Raw genomic sequence first — 20,763 nt, forward strand, 5'->3', positions numbered from 1 at the left:
GCACCAGCCTCCTGTTAGGCCTTCTCCTCAGTGAACTGTAGTGCCTTAAGTCCCTCTCTCCCCTCCCTTACTATCTTTCTTTTTGAAATTTTGAGTTTCATTAAAAAGGAAATGGATCAATATGGCTCCCAATAAACTTAGCTTGAAAATGAAAGCATTATGCATAGTAGTCACTGGAGATTCTGTTGACCCCAACAAATACTGAAAAAAATTATTTTAGCACTGTTCCCATACTTATATAGATGGACCAATACCTGTTATCTCCATTGTATTGAAAGGTGAAGCAAGCAGTGAAAACAAACAAAAAAATCTCATAATTTATAGTTATAGACATTTTTTGGATTTGAGGCTTTAGAACACTTTTGGAATTAGGGATTGCAGTGACCCCAAGAGAAAGCAGTCTTTGCAACCTGAATTGTTGAACAGGTAAAAGCTCTGTGTCTGTGCTCTGTCAAATCTTTCTTCATGCCCGCAGCCTCATGGAAAAGCTCAAATTGAATTGCACTGCACTTTTGGAAATGGGGTCATTCTATCCCCCAGCAGGATAAGCCTGGACATGTTTAAAGGCATCCTTTGAACCTCACATTTTCCAGATTTGAAGGAGCCATGAAGCCTGGAACTCTAGATGACTCCTGGCCATCTGTTTGCTGAGCTAATTTCTTCCTTTTCTCCCTCAAATTTTGCATACCTCAGAGTGATCTTCTCAACTGGGGAGGGAAGCACTCTAAATGACCCCAGCCACCTTTCCTCTGAGCTGATTGATTCCCTTCAGATTTTCCAAATGATCATCTCAACTTTGATATGATCATCTCAACTTCGGAGGGAGAAGTTACTCTAGATGACCCATAGCCATACCTCTAGAGGCATACCATCTTCAAATTTTCCATACCTCCAAGTTACCTTCTCAACTTTACATATTTGGGGTGTGTGTGTATGTGTGTAAGGTTACAATGATTGCTTTCTTTAAAATAAACAGTTTTATAGATTCCCAGCTCTATTTTCTGCTTTAAAAACGATGGGGTCAGTTTAACCCCATTGACATTTTTGTGGGTTTTTGATGTTTTCAATGAGAGGTATTTTTGACCCCAATTCCAAATTTATCTATCCTGCATTTCTGAAGGAAGTTATTCTTGAAGCCTGATTTTTTTTTTCTTAGCTCTCTCAGTGATGGCATTAACCACTATCAGGTTTCCATTGCTTTCTGCTGTAATGTGGTGTCATTTTGACCCCTATGCCATTGTATAGCTGTCCCCTCTCCCTTGGGAGGGTTAAATTTATTGAAAGTTATAAGAATTGCATCCCTTTCTTGTAATTAGTGAGGTGAAGGTTGGTTTATCTGTACTTTTTAAAACAAACAAACAAACAAAAAACCTGAATTAGGAGTTTATGTGTGATTATTAGGGATGGGCATGAACCAGGAAAATGTTGGTTCATGGTTCATTTGATTGCATGAATCAAAAGAACTACGAATTTACACGAACCACTATTTTCCTGAACTGGTTAATGGTTCATTTGGTTCAGGAGGTGATAGAACAACACCTTCACAAGTTAGAGATGCCAAACTCACAGGGAGTCTTCAGCAGGCTCTCTTTCACCCACCCAGCAAGTTTGGTGAAGATTAGATTTCGGATGTCCAAGTTATAGCCTCCCAAAGTAGGTGCCCCCAGGAAAGCTCACCAGCTCTGGCTTCAGAGTTGGTCCCTGAAACCACAGTAAGAAACACCTTCCCAGCGGGGAGGGGTGTTTTAAAAATTGTTCCATTGTGTGGGAGGGAAATTAGTCCCTCAAACTGCCCCCTAAATCAGGCCCAAACAGTTCTGCTCTCATGTGACAACTAACTCTTCTGTCCTCATGCTGCAAAGTTAAAGCAGCTTAGTCAGGGTGTGGTATTATACCTGCTCTCTTTGAGCAGAATGTGAGCTCTGTGGTTGGCTCCAAGAGCTGTCAGTCTAGGGCTCCCCACAAGTCCATCCCCAGCATTGCCTAAGAATTTATTGAATCGGTGCCAGGATGTCTGGAGAACAAACTGCAAAAATGAACCACACAAACCTCCATGGAAAAAAAATTAGGTTCATTTTTGCAGCCCGTTCTCCAGACATCCTAGCGCCAGTTCAATCAATTCCTAGGCAGTGCTGGGGGTGGACTCGTGGAGAGGCACTGAGAAAGCTAATCTTTTTTTAAAAAAAACTTCAGAATGAGCCAAAATAGGAGACTTCCGGGGGAGGAAAATGCCGAGCTAAGCTGCTTCTCATAACGGGAGCAGGCTGGAACTTCTGTTTGGGGTAGTGGAAGGCAAATTAATGCCTACTGCCTACTTTTCTCAGTTAGAGATTAGTCCAAGATATGCACAGGAAACTTTGAGGAGATTTACCTTGGCTAAAAGGGAGTCCCGGGGGGGGGGGTGCTCCTTTGAGGGGTCTCCGGAGAAGAGTTGCATTTTCATCATCTGCAGAAGTTCTCAGAGTCATTTATTTGACATAAGCTCGACAGAATCCTAACCTTCTTGGACTTTGCTAAACATCTAAAGCTACACAGGACCGGTGTGGATCTGGGTAATTGAAAAGGTACAGATTACTATCTTTCATTCCGAGACTATTTACAGTTAAACAGAATAAATTCAGAAGGTGGGAAATGGAAATCTAGAAAGCTTGGAAGAAGAGAGGAAGAGGTGAAATTTGGACTTTGTAAATTTAAAGGACAGTGCTAAAAAGTGGAAAGGAATTTATTGTTTGGTCTACTTGCGGTTTTGAAAAAAAGAGCACCATCGTCACAGACCTGCAGCATATAGAATCAACACAGGAAGTACGTCAACTATTGTGAGATCTCTTTACCAGTGAAAATGAGTTTTGGTGGCAAGTAAAGCAGGAAGTAGCAGATGAAAAGCCTACTCTAGGACTATAATACCATTGAGAAACATCAGCAGCCATTGCTTGGAGGTCAAAATTAAAATAATGATTTTAAAGTGTTTGGGACATTAAAAATTATTGAAATTAATTGAGAAGATGACAAGGAGATAAATACTATTGGACATATTGTTTGTAATGGACTTTAGAAGCTTTTAAAAGAAAAAGGGGAAAAAGTTGCAGAGAGAAGCAAAAAGTCGCGACCGCCATTTTGAAGGATTTAAAAATTTTAAAAATGAATATCTCGGCCTGGGAAGCTCTGAGGATGGCGAAATTAGGCTTGTTATAAAAAGCAAGCTCTAATCTTTTGAATCTGATAGTTATCTTTGAAATTGGTGAGATCAAAATTTTCGGGGGTTTTAAATGTCAGAACACAAGCAAACCTGTACAAGGGCTACTTCATTGGAGAAAATGCAGGATCATTTAGAGGCAATGGAGGCCAGAATGATGAAAGGCATGAGAGAGATGATAACTGTATCAAAAAAAGAAATTATAGAAGAGATTAAAAAAGATATGGAAGATCTCAGAAAGGAAACAGAGGAAACATCTGAGGTAGAAGAGAGGTAGAAGAGAGAATGAAAGTACATGATTCCACCTTGTTGAAAATGCAAGAAAAAGTGACAATCCATGACTGCAAATTGATGGAGACTCTGATACGTCTGAGAGGAGTACCTGAAAAGGAAAATGGTGACTTGAAAGAATATATAGTAAAAATAATTGCAAAATTCTTAGAGGAAGATCCTGAAGAGACTAAAAATATGTATGACTATATGTATAGAGTGAACTCATTCTATGCCAAGAAAAATAATTTACCAAGAGTTGTTGTCGTAAGATACATGACAAAATAAATGGTGAGAAAGATCATGAATAAAAACTTTGAAAAGACATTGATAGTGAGGGGCAGCAGAGTAAGAATTATGAAGGAGTTGCCAAGGCAAGTGATAAATGATAGAAGAACATATAAAAACGTGACAGAAAAATTACGGGACAATGAAATGAGGTTTAGGTGGATAATACCTGAAGGTCTGAGCTTTGAACTTCAGGGGAAAAGAATCACAATTACAAATGCACAGGAACTGCATAGATTTTATGAAGAACATAAAGAATTGCACACGATGGATTACAAATTATTGTCTTGGAATGTAAATGGACTAAATTCACCACAAAAAAGAAGGGCAAGGTTTCATTGGATTAAAAAGCAAAATTGTAATACAATTTGTTTACAAGAAGTGCATATTAAACAAAAGGATTACAAATTTTTATGGAATAAACAAATGAGGTTAGAATTTTTTTTCATTGGCTGAACAGAAGATAAGGGTGGTGATTTTTTATATTCAACAAGAATTGGAGCCAAAATTAGTGTTTAAAGATAAAGATGGAAGATTTGTAGCAGTAGAAATAATATTAAATGCAAAAAAAGTTGTTATTGGGACTGTATGCGCCTAATAGTGCAAAGGATGCTTTTTAAAAAGACATTATACAACAATTTGATGAACTGACTTATGACCAAGTTTTGATAATGGGAGACTTTAATGGAACAATTAAAAACTCTCTAGATAAGTCTGGGGGAAAAAATAACAAAAAAGGAAAATTGCCAAAGTCCTTCTTTGAATTGGTCAAGCAAGAAAATTTGGAGGACATATGGAGGAAATTTAACCCTGAAGTGTGGGACTATTCCTTTTTTTCAGCAAGACATAACACTTTTTCCAGAATTGACATGTTGTGGGGCACTAAAGATTTAGGTCTTATAACAAGGAAGATAGAGATTTTACCTAAAATTGGGGCTGACCATAACCCAATAATGTGGATTACAAAATTGTCTAAGAAGTTGAGAAGATGGAGATTGAATGAAGATTTACTACAGAATAAAGAAGTAGTGACAGACCTAGAAAATGAAACTAAAACTTCCTTTCAAATGAATGACAAAGAGGATATAGAATTTCAGACGGTCTGGGATGCCTATAAAGCAGTAATGAGAGGAATATTGATTACCTTGAATAATAAATATAAGAGAGCAAAAGAAACACAGTTGTTGGACATTCAAAATGAAATAAAGAAAAAAGAAGGGGAGTTGAGAAAAAGGCCAGGGAAAAAGAAAATTATAAGGGAAATTACAATATTACAAACGCAAATGAGACATTTGTTAAATAAAGAATTGGAATGGAATTTGAAAAAACTGCAGCAGAAAGCTTTTGAGGGAGCAAATAAACCTGGAAAGTATTTGGCTTGGCAACTGAAGAAAAAGAGAGAAAATAAAATTATTAATAAAATTGTGGTAGATGGAAGAGAGGTGGTTAGCCAAGAGGGAATAAGAACATAAGAACATAAGAGAAGCCATGTTGGATCAGGCCAATGGCCCATCCAGTCCAACACTCTGTGTCACACAGTGGCAAAAAATTTTATATATACACACACACTGTGGCTAATAGCCACTGATGGACTTGTGCTCCATATTTTTATCTAAACCCCTCTTGAAGGTGGCTATACTTGTGGCCGCCACCACCTCCTGTGGCAGTGAATTCCACATGTTAATCACCCTTTGGGTGAAGAAGTACTTCCTTTTATCTGTTTTAACCTGTCTGCTCAGCAATTTCATCGAATGCCCACGAGTTCTTGTATTGTGAGAAAGGGAGAAAAGTACTTCTTTCTCTACTTTCTCCATTTTTAAAGAATTTTTAAAGTATTATGCCAAGTTGTTTAAAGGTGTCAAAATAAAGAAAGAAAAGATGGATATCTACAAAAGATAAAAATAGAACCCTTAACAGAAAATATGTGAAATGTTTTGAACGATCCAATTGAAAAAATAGAAATTGAAGCAGCAATTAATGCAATGAAAAATGGAAAGGCACCTGGGCCAGATGGATATACAGCTAAATATTTTAAAACCTTTAAAGATGAGTTAACACCGAAATTGCAGAAGTTGATGAACATGATAAGAATAAAAGGGAAAATACCAAACACATGGAAGGAAGCTGTTATTTCGTTGATACCAAAGGAAGATAGAGATGTCATGAATGTAAAAAATTACAGACCAATTTCGCTAATAAATAATGACTATAAAATATATACAAGAATCTTGGCAGAACGGCTTAAACAACATTTGATAAATTTTATAAAGCAAGATCAAGCGGGGTTTCTTCCCAAAAGGCAAATAAGAGACAATATCAGAACTGTTGTAAATATTGTAGAATGTTATGAAAGACATCCAGAAAAGGAAGTAGCATTATTCTTTGCGGTTGCAGAGAAAGCATTTGACAATTTAAACTGGGACTTCATGTTTTGCAGTAATGGAGAAAATGGAGTTGGGAGAAAGCTTTATAAGAATGATAAAAGCAATATACACTGAACAATGTGCAAGACTATGTATAAACGCAAACCTTACAGAAGATATGATAATTAGCAAAGGTACAAGACAAGGTTGTCCGCTTTCCCCATTGCTGTTTATAATGACTCTTGAAATATTACTTATGCAGATCAAAGAAGATAAAGAAATAGGATTAAAAATAAAAGGATTTACTTCCAAATATAGAGCCTTTGCAGATGATATAATGTTTATAAATGAAAACCCCATACAAGTCACACCTTTGTTGTTAGCCAAAATACAAGAATATGTGGAGTTGGCGGGACTTTGTATTAATAAAGAAAAATCAAAATTTCTATGCAAAAATATGCAATAATAAGCAACAAGAATTACAGAGACTAACGGGCTGTGAAGTCACCTCCAAGGTAAAATATTTGGGTGTTGAGATAACAATGAAGAATATTGATCTATTTAAAAAGTAATTATGAGAAGCTGTGGCGTAAAATGGATGAAGATATGTTAAAATGGAACAAACTTAATTTGTCATTGCTGGGTAGAATAGCTGCAATTGAAATGAATATCTACCAAGAATAATGTATTTGTTTCAAACTATTCCCATTGTGAAAGAAAGTAAACAATTTGATAAATGACGAAGAAAAAATTCAGAATTTGTGTGGGCTGGGAAGAAACCAAGGATCAAAATGAAAATTTTGACAGATGCAAAAGAGAGAGTGGATTTCAGCTACCGAATTTAAAATTATATCAGGAAGCAGTTTGTTTAGTGTGGATAAAAGAATGGATAACACTATTAAACAAAAAACTCTTAGTGCTGGAAGGTCACGGAAATAAATTTGGCTGGCACGCGTATTTGTATTATGGAAAAAAGATGGACGGTTTTTTCTCTCACCATTATATAAGAAATAATTTGCTAAATACATGGATGAAGTACAACAAATATGGGGATGAGAGAAAACCGTTATGGATAGTGCCAGCTGAAGTAATAAAAATAACGGCTGAGATAGGTGAAGAAAAGTGGTTGTCATATAATCAATTATTAAAAATACAAAGTGGCAAAATAGAACTGAAAACTGCTGAAGAGTTGAATAATAAATATGATTGGTTTCAAATGCAACAAATAAAGAGTTTGGATAATGATACCAAAACTGAAGGAATAAGAAAAGAACAAACAGAAATGGAAAAAGTTCTGCTTGGAGATAATGAAAAATTAATTTCAAAAATATATAAATTACTGTTAAAATGGTCTACGGAGGATGAAGTAGTGAAATCTCAAATGATTAAATGGGCAATTAATGTAAATAAAGAAATACAGCTGGAAACTTGGGAACACTTGTGGAAGAATTCTATGACGCTTTTGACGTGTCATAGTATTAAAGAGAACTGTTTCAAAATGATGTATAGATGGTATATGACTCCTAAAAAATTGGCAAAGATGAACAATAAGATGCCAGATAGATGTTGGAAATGTAAAAAAACACGAAGGTTCTTTCTACCATATGTGGTGGACTTATTGGCAGGTGATAGAGCAAGAAATTTCTAAGATCTTGGGATATGAATTTAAGAAAGTTGCAGAGACTTTTCTGTTGGGATTACAAATGGAAAAATTTCCAAAAGAAGATACAACTGTAATTTGCTACTTACTTTCAGCTGCTAGGACATTATATGTGCAGTTGTGGAAGCAAGAAAAAATACCAGAGAAATGGGATTGGATTATAAAAGTTATGACATGGAGTGAAATGGAGAAATTAACAAGAATATTGAGACTATGATTTAGAAGTTTTTAAGACGGAGTGGAAAAAGTTTAGAAGATATGTAGAAAAAGAGTGGAAAATAAAAGGACATTGGACAATTTTTGATAATGATTAAGTTTTAGAAAGAAGAACAATATAAATTTTTGTTTTAATAGTTAAGGGTACCTTTAAATATTAGCATTTTAAGTAAATAACACCGGCGGGGGTCAAGTAACGGGGGGAGGGGTGGGTAGAAAGTAATATATGGGATAGATAAAAGAAGTTATTAAGATGTAAGAAATAGATTTATTACCATATGTTACCAATAAAATTGTTTTAACAGAACGTGTCAACATAATTTTCTTTTAATTTACCAATAAAATTGTTTTAACAGAACGTGCCAACATAATTTTCTTTTAATTCTCCTTTCCTTTTATCCCAACCTACACATGTGTGTGTGGGGGGAGAACGAGGGACCAAATCCCAAAGAAAACAGCGGAGCATGGCAATCTTAATGTTAATTGTGCAAATCCTTCCACTATCTCTCCCTCCCTCTGAAGAAGAAGAACAAATGCTTATACCTGAAAAACAATGTTGCTGTTCTTTAAGGAGCCACAGAAAGAATCAGACTTCGCTTTTGTTCTGCTTCATGAGCACTGGCTTTTGTTTTCCCTCCCCCCTCCCTTCCTCCCAAAGGAGGCAAGCTCAGCCAGTGGAGGAAAGGGAAATGTGGTTTAGTTCTCTCTTGCACAAAGCAGGTAGAAGGAGCTGGGCAAAAGCTAGCTGTGTTGCAACTGCAGCAGCGCCCCCAGAGAAGTAAGAGGGAGTCAGTTGCTTGGGGGACAGATGGGAACCCTGCAGGGATCAGATATGTCCCGCAGATTGCATGTTTGATGCCCCTGCTCTAATGCTTGTAATACCCCTATTATTCCAAGGGTTGCCTGAGACCCCTATTACAAAATGCTGAAGGCTCTGCTGTTGTCATTTGTGCATGACCTGTGGCATAGCATGGGAGATTAATGCAAGCACACAAGGTCTCTGTGAAAGTTCTATGTGTGATACAGAGTGTTTACAATCATTAGATCTTGGTTGTACATTCCACTTGATTCAGTTGGACTTGCAGCCATCTCAGACACACAGGAAGATCATGTGGTTAAAGTCCTCACTTGTCGATATACTTCAGAATGCAGTATAATAATAATAATAATAAATTTTTATTTATATCCCGCCCTCCCTGCCAAAGCAGGCTCAGGGCGGCTTACAAGACATGATACATATACCATGATATAACAATAAAATACAATTAATACAATAAAATACAGTTAAATACAAATTCGTAAATTTAAGTTAAATAAATAATTTAAAACCGATATAAATTAATGGTGCTACAATTTCAGTACATATATAAAGATGGCTGGGTATCATTGCCAAGATTCCACCTTAGAAGGCAAGTTGGAAGAGGGCGGTTTTACAAGCCCTACGGAACTGATTAAGATCCCGCAGGGCCAGTACCCCCTCTGGCAGCTGGTTCCACCATTGGGGAGCCATTATCGAAAAGGCCTGCTCCCTTGTTGTTTTTAGCTTGGCCTCCATTGGCCCAGGGATTTTCAGAAGATTTTGCGAACTAGATCTCAGTGCTCTCTGGGGAACATATGGAGAGAGATGGTCCCTTAGGTAGGCAGGTCCTCGGCCATATAGGGCTTTAAAGGTAATAAGCAGCACCTTGTAACGAACTCGGTACACAATTGGCAGCCAGTGCAGTTCCCGCAGCCTAGCCCGCACATGTTCCCACCGAGGTAGTCCCACTAGCAGTCTGGCCGCTGCATTCTGCACTAGCTGCAGTTTCCGAGTTCGGTACAGGGGCAGCTCCATGTAGAGGGCATTACAGTAGTCCAACCTCGAGGTGACCGTTGCATGGATCACTGTTGCCAGGTCACCACGCTCCAGGAAGGGGGCCAACTGCCTTGCCCTCCTAAGGTGGAAAAAGGCGGTTTTAGCAGTGGCTGCTATCTGGGCCTTCATTGTCAAGGAAGGCTCCAGTAGCACTCCCAGGCTCTTGACCCTACTCACTGGTATCAGTGACACACCCTCTCTCAGCCTGCCACGACCTAAGCAAAGGACCTCTGTCTTTGCTGGATTCAGCTTCAGCCCACTCAGCCTGAGCCAACCCGCTACGGCTTGCAACGCCCGGTCCAGATTTATGGGGACATAGTCAGTCCGGCCGTCCATCAATAGATAGAGCTGGGTGTCATCAGCGTACTGGTGGCAACCCAGCCCATACCTCCGGGCAATCTGGGCAAGGGGGCGCATGTAGATGTTAAACAACATCAGGGAGAGAACTGCCCCCTGAGGCACCCCACAATTAAGTAGGTGTCTCTGGGACAGCTCTCCCCCAATCACCAACCTTTGTCCCCAACCCTCAAAGAAGGAGGAAAGCCACTGTAAGGCTAGCCCCCGAATTCCTGCGTTGGCGAGGAATCAGAATTCACACACAAGTAATTACTGTGGACAACACTTTTAGCCTAGCTATCTCTCTGCCTAGTTACGTTTACACATTCAGGGAAATTTCTAAACAGACCATCTACTCTTTGCATTCAGTTGTGGTACAGACTGAAGAGAGAGGAATGGACAAATAGTTGTTGTTTAAATTTATGAGTCATCCAATTCCTGCTTACTGCAGGCTTCTGGGTAATGTACAACATTTGATAAAACAACATAAAATAAAAAAATATAAATAATACTAATATAACACAATAAATCTGGATTGCCAGCCACCTCATAGGTTGGGGGAGAGGGAGGAAGGGAGCAGAGCAAGTCTAGAGAGCAAGTTAAGGTTACAGCCAGGATGGAAACTGTTGCTGTCTTCAACCAAAAGCCTGGTGGAACATCTACCCCTTACAGGCACTGCAGAATTGCATCAGGTCCCTCAGGGTTCTGATGGTTTTGTGATTAAAAAAACAACAACCTTAAACATCCAAGACAATGCATCTTACTTGTATCCTGTTCTCCTTTGTAAAGCCAGGGCAAATCATTCAGAGTCCAGAAAGCCTTGACAATATTTCACAGAAGTCCCACAATTTTATTCTCTGGCTTAACATGCTGAATCCAGAGATCCCTCAAGATTTCAGGGGTAAATAAATAATCTGACCAAAAATAATTTGGAGTAGTCTTTATGTGGCAGACATAATGGTTTCATCTTGTATATTTTGTGAAATGGAAGATGTTCTTGTATTTTCTCTGTTTCAGGCAAGGATGACATGGAGATGTGTGAGCTCAATCTCGAAGAGACAGGCTTGACTCGCAAACGTGGTGCCGAAATTTTACCAAGGCAATTTGAAGAGATCTGGGAGCGCTGTGGGGGCATCCAGTACCTTCAGAATGCAATTGAGAGTAAACAAGCTCGGCCTACTTACGCAACTGCCATGCTGCAGAACTTGTTGAAATAAAGTGGTCACTTTGCACTGCTCGCAAATGGCAGTTGAGAGCTCCTCCTACCTTAATAATAAAGGGAAGGGTTCCTCTGAGCAATAGAGGACACTTAAAATAGACAGATATTTAATATAAACAGGTTTTATTAATCATGACGGTTTTTAATTGTACTTCTGAAGCTTTTGTGTAGTGAATTCATTAGTTCTGTTGCTGTAAGCAAGTGTTTCGGTCACATACATGGTTTGCTTTTTGTCCATATGCTGATTTTTCCATGTAGTGTCTGTCATAACACTAAGAGTACTATCATGTAAAGTAACACACTACCAGATCTAAGCACATGCTATCATAAACCACATTTTGACTTCATGTCATAACATACTTCCTTTTGACAGGAAGTTAATATCTGGAAAGTTAGTTTTATTAGGATAGTGTAGCAAAAAAATAACACTGCATCTTACAACTGGAATTGTGAGGCCTTAACTTTAACTTCTTTTGTGGAGAAGTTGAAGCAAACTTTTATAAGATGAAAGACACGACGTGCTGATTTTTGGAAGCTGCTTGATACATATATACCTTTTGGGCAATGCATTATTGGGAAATGTGTCTCAAGTAGAATGCAGATTTCACCACACTCTTGGGGATCAGGATGTGTGAGTTTGTAGTACTTTAGCATTGGAGGCATTGAAACATTTGAATTAATATTTAAGCATTTCTTGTTGGTATATTTCCCCTCTTTAAACTTTCCTTTTTTACAACATTAATTTGTCGAGGCAATTCATTTTTATTTTTCTGCACAAAATTCTTGGAAATGCTGTCTCAGTTTCTCCAAGTAAAATTAATTTAGATACTATTTTACAAATATTACCCAAAGTACATCTCTAGCTCCTCTGAGGATTGAAAGCATAAGGGAAAAGTGTTCTGTTTTCCAAGGCTTCAGAGCCTGACTAGAATTGTATAGGCTGAATTCAGTAGTTCCTTTTCTACTTCAATCCGATGCACATAGATTAGATGGCTTCCGTCAGAATTTTTCAAACCATTGATAAGTGGTGCAGCACTGAAACATCTAATTACAAACCTATGGTGCTTCAAATAGTTTAATTTCATAAAGTTAAAGTGAGCAAACTTTCTCTTCTAATCTTAGAGACTCTTTTAGTAACTAATCTCTCAACTTCAGGCTTTGTGGGTTTCTTTCTCCTTTTTTGTCACAATACCCTTGATGGTAATTAAAATTCTTATGTATAGGGATTTCTTGTATCACACAGATTTAAGTTGCCTTTACTGATAAAGCTGGATAGCCCCAATGCTGGCGAGCATCAACAGATTAAGTCCTTGCTGTTATCTCTGTGTTAGGAGCTCTGGGGAAACAATTCGGGGGGGGGGGGGGGAGAACGGGGGGGGGGTCACTTTGGAGAAGTGAACAACAGTGTTCATTATTATATTTGAAAGTGTAATTACTTTCCTGGGCTCTAAATATTTAAAACTTCAGATAAATTTTCTCTAGTCACTGTTATTGCTGCTTTATGGCAGAACCAATTCATTGGCAAAGCTATTCCCCACACTTTAGTAACTCTAAATAGAGTGGCTGGCCTCCCCTGTGACTGTCAGAGGTTTTTGTTTGTTTTTGAGGGAGAGCGTTGAGAGAGGAACAGCTGGGATAGCATGTAAATGCTGAATGTATTTTTAGGCTTGTAGTCTTATTAGAGATGAGAACTGATGAGCATGCCAGAAAGGTAACCAGTTCTAGCACATGGCCTAGGAAATCAGTCCACAGTTCCAAAATTGTTGGCAGATGGTCACCATCATGTGTAAGGCTTCACTCAAGCACTCACCCCCCTCCCCCACACAAGATTTAATTGACACTGCCAAATATGACAATACCAACTGAGGTCCAACATGCACTTTTGATCCAGCAATAGGAACCATGGCTTAGGTGCAAAGAATGTCTTCCCCATTGTGCAGTGCATTCTGTACCAGATGGCAGGGTATAACTGTGTTAATATAATTTGTAAATAACTAAAGGTACTTCTGCTTTATTAAGTTGTAGGCTCTAATGTACACCCATTTTGTCACTGTTGTAATCCCCCATGCAACACAGCTATCATTCTGAAAGATCTCCTAACCCTTGGGAGTGGGGTTTTTGAGATGTGAGCTGGATGCTGCAGAGGGAAGAGAGTGGGAAAGTGTGTTTCTCAACCAGAATTCCCTTTATGGATCTTAAAATGCAGGCCAATCTGCAGAACCCTTCTTGTTTGGGGTTCTAGCGTGTTTCTTCTTTCAGTGCTTTTGCATATATGATACTTGGTACAGAGGTAAACTGTGCCCAGAAGTTTACTTCTGCATCTGGAGAATCATTATCCTTATTAGATCATGAAGATAAAATATGATTTGAGTGTCCTAATAAATCAAATCCTCAAGCTCCTATGTAATAGGTTATGTGTGAGAGATGCTAGTTTAATAATGAAACCACAGGCTTCACATATTTCTCTAATACTTAACACTGTCTCTTTTGTTTGGTTGCATTTTTCTTGCCTTATTTGTTACAATTAATGACCCCACATATTGTTAAAACATTGGAGATGTTAGCCCCAACTGAGCTTTTAAGGCAATGAAGAACGGATTCAGTGTTACCATGTGAGATTTTTCCACCTCTCCCAATTCCCTATTTAGATAAAATGAAAATGCATTTTGAATGAACAAAATTCTCCATATATTAATTGTGATCTGATGTTTTCTGTGTCATCCTCATCTGGTATGTTGGACAAAGTATGCATAGGGACCATCTCTTACAGTCAAACAGTACCTCTGTCAGAGATGGTGGACCTGTATAGAAATTTTAGAATGGATCCTGAGATCTGGGAATGGCACCTCCTTCTGCTACAGCTTAAAGTGTGGCAAGGTGGGGCTCATAAATGCAAGGCAATACTGTGCTGAAGTGTTTGGGGGGGGGGGAATCTGTGGAATTCAGGGACTTTTCCTTGTGCAAGTAGAAATGCTTCACTCGTACAGCAAGGCTTTTGGACATAATACTGTTTCTTTTTCCTAATTAACATCCTTTCTGGCCATTACTTGTGTGTTTAAAAGGGATAGGCTATGGTTTATATATGTGTGAAGCATTCAAAATTGGTTTGTACTTGAGTGTATTGAACCTGTGTACAAAATATCTTTTAGAAAGTAATCTTTAAATCCAACACCAAATAATGTCTGGTATTACCTCGGAAATAGTTGGATTGGTGAATGCCACACTTTCATCCCCACATGAACTGGCATGACACATCAACATGAGAAAATTAATAGAGAACAGTCATTTATTTCTAAAAGAAAATGTCCTGAGTTTTCTGTTGCAGATAGAAGTTATCTCTTGCTTTCCCATTACTTGTGTTTCGTGTAAATGCCCCAGTATCAGCTAAAGTATACATGCACAAATGTCACTTGATCGCCCTTGGACATCCTGTGTTTCAGGAATTCTTCCTATGGCATTTGACCTGTGATAGCTCTTTTACATGTGCAGGTTGCAGTTGTGGGGTGATGAATATGCTGTCATAGGATGTAATGATCCTAGTCAGCCAGACCTCTGCACAACATAATACCATTTACATTCCACTGGGAAGCTGCTTATCTTCTGTAGTTCGCTGTTTTATCTTTGCTATTTTCCATTAAAATATAGCAAGAACATTATCAAATGACCTTAATTATGTACTGAATATTGCAGCAAAATAAATAGTTTCTTGATCTGTCTAGAATATTATTTAAGAACTAATAGGAAATGATTGAAAAAGTGTGAAATACTTTAATGGTACATTTATTTTCTCTATTCATGTAGTAATTAAAGCAATTAAATGAAGAACATTTCATATTAAAAATACTTGCTCTCTTTTATAATATACTAAATTAGGGAGAAAACCCCAAAATGTTTTCTAGATTTCCCTTTCCTTCAAGAGCAGAGATGCCCTCACAATTTCTCACACACACTGTAAATTGCCCCCCTTCCCTGCCAGCTGCTTAACTACCTAGAGAATGTATGGAGTAAAGAAAAAATTAGAGAGGTGAGCAATCTGTTTACGGATTTACAACTTTACTTTTAAATTGGCTTATAGCTACTACTACCCCTTGCTCATTAGAGGCATTATTTAAATTACAGAGTTTTAATAAGATTATGAAACATTGTTATTACTACTCCTTTAAAAGATTGGATACAAATTAAAAAAGCCCCCACTCTCCTGCCTTTATGCAAATGACACAAAACTGAATTGTTCAACGGGGTTTCTCTATGCAGGCAAAAGGATTGAACTGCACAAAGTGCTTCACAAAATTACTTGGATAAATTCTTAGGGACTGTGGTCTATACAGCTGTGTATGGCCCACTGTAAGCAGGATCCTACAATATAATTTTTGCATAATTTAATCTATCATTTTAATACATAGGTTCTGCTTCTGTTTTTAGATTACTGGTTGGTTCTGCAACCCTAATTGTATTGCATTGTTTACTGAAAACCCATCCCATAGATTGTATAGGCCAGGGGTGGCCAACGGTAGCTCTCCAGCTATTTTTTTGCCTACAACTTCCATCAGCCCCAGCCATTGGCCAGCCATCACAAAGAAGCATGTTGTGGTAAAAACACCATAGATAGAATTTCTCAACACATTTTTCAGTTAAATAATTTTATTGAAATACAAAACATGCTCATGATATTTGGTAGTTAATGTTTGATTTGATAAATTATGGTCAAGAACAAATGTTTCATTATTAAAACCACCATGTAAAAATAATTATTGCTTGACTAATAGAAATTGATATGAACAAACAATACAAAAAATAGTTCTGAAATGAAAGTACAGTGAGCAGTCTTAAATAACACAATCCCCAGTAATGCCCATTATGTGTTCGGGTCTCCTCCAGATGCATGTCTTAAGTGCTCTCTAGGCTGTAAAAAAGTCGCTTGACTTCATGTTTTCTGAACTGTTCTCCCCCTCTCCCTTAGTGGTTTATGCATTTATGCATAAATAACTGTGCCAGCACTGTAACCTTGAGATTACTCTCTCTTGGGGAGATGTTCACCTCTAGCGCAGTATCTACAAAGCATAGAAGTACAGCATGGTAGGCATATTTTCTTGACACCATAGAAGAATAAATAGATGAAGATTATCTCAGCCTTCTGTACATTGACTCTGAGTAGTAATCACATGTGGAAAGCAATCTATTTCATTGCTTAGATAAGATAACAGGCTTTATCCGAGCTTTCCACAAACAGAACCAAATTTGCAGAAGAGCTTTTTTCCCTCATTGCAGTCTTTCTTTCCTACGGTGCATACTGAAGTACGCTCAGAAATTGTGGGGAGGGGTAGATACTTCCTGCAAACTGAAAGAGAAAATGGCAGAGGTCCTTTCCACAAACTTGCTTAATTTTCAGAAGTGCTCAGGTCCAACCCAGTGTCTAAATGCACACAGGAATTAGATGATTCAGGGTACCACAATTACACCCAGAGCAGAAATGCACTTGATCCTTCAAGTAAAAAGCTGTTTCTTAAGAGAATAAATAATACTAAATCCTGGGAAGATACTGCCATAGTGCATACCAACCTGTGAGAAATGGTCCTAAGCGTGTTTGTTTGAAACAACGTAGCTGTGAAGCATCTGTACAAGTGAGGGGAGAAGATATTTGTGAGTTACGCTGTGCTAACCTATTTGAAGCTGGGCCTGTGTGTCTTTCCTGAGAAAATCTGCTCAGGCTGCAGATATTCTAACATGGGTTGGAACCCCACCCCCCTTACCCCCAGCTCACTTCAGATATATTAGCCTATTTTGCTTGGATGGGGGAAACTGCTGGCTTTATCGAGTGGAGGCTTGTGCAGAGCTGAGCACAGAGAAGACCAACTTCTCAACACAAATGATGGCTGGAGTACCAAGGGGTGCATTTTTCTCCCTTCCTCTGCTACCTGTTACTCATTGTAATTAAACGCTGCATGAGAGTGATCTGGTGGATCTGCATTTGGAAATCATAAATGACTGACCTATTGCTACCGCAGGTAACTGCAAACCTTGGGCTTTTATATACAATCTAAAATGTCCAGATAGCTTCTGAAAAGAATACAGGAAAACTACAATCCAGGTTATTCCATGGGGGAAATACCATGATTTGAGTGGCCATTATTTATATGATGGGTGTGTATTTATATACAGTTGCAACTGGTTTAAAGGGGGAATGCTAGGAGGATGAACCCTGACAAGCAGCTGTAATGCTAAGCAGTTTCAAAGCTCTATTGAAAGCCTTAAATAAGTTAACATCTTAACCAGCATTATACTTCTAACACCACATTACTACTGCCCCAATAATTAGCCTTTGTGTCAGCCCCTTTACTGCCTTCAGATTGGAACTAATAATACTGAGAGTAACACTTCCACCATAGACTTCTGTACTGATACCTAAGTTTAAAAGTAGCAAAAATATATAAACACTGTACATTTATTAAATACATTTAGCACTGCATTCATGAATGGTAAAGGATTTGGAATGAAGTTGGACAGTTCTGTGGAAAGTAAGGTGCACCCCCCTTTTTTGTAAGCAAAAATAAAAGCATTGGTTAATGTCTTCACTTTTATGGGGAAAAACCCATATTGGTAGTTTTCTGAAGCTGTTGTCATTTCTTCCCTCTTTCTGAAAACTTCATTCATCCTGAATAGCGTGCTTGAAAAATGCAAGAAATCTGTCTTGCTGAAAACCTGTGGAAACAAAATGCTTAGGAAGTATTTGACTAACATTTACTTGAAAGTCATTTAGAATTTTCCTCAGACCTTTGGAGAGTGAATTATTGAAATCATTCCACTTTCTCATTTAGCTCACTTCTTGTTCCTGTTGCTTCAGAGTTTCTTCTTTTCTGTATGTGTTTTGCTTCCTCTAGTGGTTGATTCAATATTACATTGCTTTAAATCTAGCGCAAAAACCATCAGGCGTACAGTGAAGTAATATCAAATCAATCACTAGAGGGAGCAAAACACATGCAGAATGGGGTGGGGGTGGGGTGGGGGGGTGGGGACCATGAAGCAACAAGAGTACACAATTGAAGAAAATGAGAATCCAGAAGAGCCCTTTGTCCCATGCTGCAGGGTTCTTTGGCAGTAAATGTTTTATACATTTGAACTATATAGCTGTAGAGTGAAATTCAGCAGAGAACACTGCAAAGAGGTTGGGGAGGCCCTTCCATTTCCATGGATTTTTTTCTTTTTAGGTGCAACATCTAGTGGTGTCCTGTGCAGGTCACAAGGGCCCTCTGACCCTGGGAATTACAGCAGGAAGGGTGAGATGGGCAGTATTATCTGTTCTGTAATTATAACATTGCTCTTGGTTTGCTGGATACAACTATTCTGTTAACAACTTTTCTGCATCCAACTGAGTTTATTCAAAGGTCACATCTTGGCATTCAAGTTTCACCTCCCCAACCATCTTGTGAGTTTGGTAAACAGAGAGAGAGAGGCAGAGTTGGATCCTGTGACCTGTTGGTGGAAGGAACTGACTATCACTAATCTTCCTGGCTTTCTCCTTTCCCAATAACCCTTTCTGAATCTGAGAAGGTTTGTTCTTGGACTTGTGGACTCACAATAGGAAAGAGAAAGAAGGCAAAATTGTCCCTTCTGCTCTTCTGTCAGCTGCCTTCCCCACACTGCAGCCTCCTGACCTGCAGGACTATTACTCTGCCTGCGTCCAGTAGTGCCTCAAGAATAAACTTTCCTGGACTCCAAATGGCTGTTGGGGAAACAGGTGGTCCTTGCATGGTCCTTCCCTACATCCATCCCAATATATGTTAAACAATATGTTTCTGCTGAGCAAAGAAAACACATTTGAAAGGTTTTGTTTCTTTTGACCTTCGATGGTATTATAAAACCAAAAGAGGTCTCTATGCTGGATCCAAGCATCTGTGGGCAGAGTGATTTTATGGAAACTTTTATACAGCTTCCCCTGATCTCATTCCCTCTCCTTCAGCATCCCTCTGTGCCCCCCCCCCCTTGCATGATGAAAGACTTCAACAAACATTAAGAACTGGAGAAAAGGTTCCACTGCTCTCTCACAGGATCAAAGTTTACTATGAAAGCTTGAGCTCTGCTTGTGTAAAAGTTGGGATTAGCCCAGCTGAGTCCCACTGCAGTCCCCTTGATCACGTGCCATTTCTTTTTGAAAGGCCCTTTGGCTGTGGCTTTTTGAAGCGTGCAAGAGACCATATAGGGAGGTAGTAATTGCCTCCAAACTCATTTCCCCCAGAAGCCTTGGGCCCAAGCCATCATCAACGGTGACAATGTTATGCAAATTCTCACAAACCTTTTCCCCCCATCTGGTTGTTGCTGGAATCCAGGACTTCAGATACTAACTTCTCAGTCGTTTTGAATCTGGTGGCCTGCAGTGGAAAACAAGGGTAAGTGTGTTTGTTGCTTGTTATACAAGCTACTGGCGCCAGCGAGAAAGAACAGACATCACCGTGCAGAAGTGCTGTCAGATGAGCTTCACTAATTGAATGTTCTGCTACGAAGCCACTACAGAGATGTCACAGATTATTAGTTTCAGCAGGATTAGTATTTTTAGTTCTGGAATACTGAAGACAAAGATGATTGATAATTATGAAGTGGATTGTTAACATGAACAATGCTCAGTTCTAGTAAGTGGATGGAGGAGTTTTCAGTGTGCATTTTACCTCCATGTTCTCTTTGGTTTTCGTGATCTTGTAACATTTCTTGATCAATGCTTTCTGATGAACTAACACAAGCACTTACACTACATGGCCCACGGCAAAAACTACTGATGGGTTCATCGTGATCAAAAACAGGATTAATTCTTACAGCAGTCTCGATGTTGCATCGGCTGAGAGAAGAATCTCTATAAGGCAGAACATGTTTGTTTATGGTAAGGCTTCTTGCTTGCAGCTTTGAAAGGCCAAAATTTCAAATGGAAATACATTTTTTAAAAAGTGAATGAAGGGTTGAGCTGCTTACTCCAAATTAGGCTTGTTTTGGCATTTTCTTCGTAACTTAATTATTAAAGTGATGAGAAGAAAAATGAAGCATAATGAACCAAGTATCACAGCTTTGGGAATGATGGATCGGGTAGGTGCTGGATCATATTTTGCACAATGCTCTCCTCTGTTTCTATGTACTGGGCATCTAAAATGTGGAGGGGAGAGGGAAGCAAAGCAATATATGTAAAAAAGACCAAGGGCAAAGAAACCCTACATCTATTCATCAACACCTTTCCAATACAGGAAAAATCCTGCAAATGGGTGGAAAAAATAGTCATCAGAAATGAAATGAATCGCCTCCTCTCAGCTAGTTTTCTGTGTGAAGCAACATGAGATTAAATCTCTTTATGGTAAATGCAGATGAACATAAAGCAACTGGAAC

At 38.6% G+C, this 20,763-nt stretch overlaps 2 protein-coding genes across 6 annotated transcripts in view; one reads left to right on the forward strand and one right to left on the reverse strand.

Annotated features, from left to right (window-relative positions):
- Positions 1–15,112, forward strand: part of MYO6 (myosin VI) — a 192,315-nt gene extending 177,203 nt beyond the window's left edge. For all 5 annotated transcript variants that reach the window (XM_060236220.1, XM_060236240.1, XM_060236263.1 and 2 more), the window contains one exon: positions 11,199–15,112. In XM_060236220.1, coding sequence (XP_060092203.1) covers positions 11,199–11,398 — 200 coding nt within the window. In that variant the 3' untranslated portion in view covers positions 11,399–15,112. The remainder of the gene's footprint in view (positions 1–11,198) is intronic.
- A 2,675-nt stretch (positions 15,113–17,787) lies between these two features.
- The window catches only part of IMPG1 (interphotoreceptor matrix proteoglycan 1), a 154,410-nt gene continuing 151,434 nt past the window's right edge, over positions 17,788–20,763 (reverse strand). Inside the window, exons 16-19 of the mRNA XM_060236274.1 lie at positions 20,359–20,526; positions 20,061–20,242; positions 19,691–19,766; positions 17,788–18,099 (exon numbers count right to left, since the gene is read on the reverse strand). Of these exons, the coding sequence (XP_060092257.1) occupies positions 19,744–19,766; positions 20,061–20,242; positions 20,359–20,526 (373 nt within the window). The 3' untranslated portion in view covers positions 17,788–18,099; positions 19,691–19,743. The remainder of the gene's footprint in view (positions 18,100–19,690; positions 19,767–20,060; positions 20,243–20,358; positions 20,527–20,763) is intronic.

This window comes from Heteronotia binoei, chromosome 1, assembly GCF_032191835.1.
Source record: "Heteronotia binoei isolate CCM8104 ecotype False Entrance Well chromosome 1, APGP_CSIRO_Hbin_v1, whole genome shotgun sequence".
Lineage (NCBI taxonomy): Eukaryota > Metazoa > Chordata > Lepidosauria > Squamata > Gekkonidae > Heteronotia > Heteronotia binoei.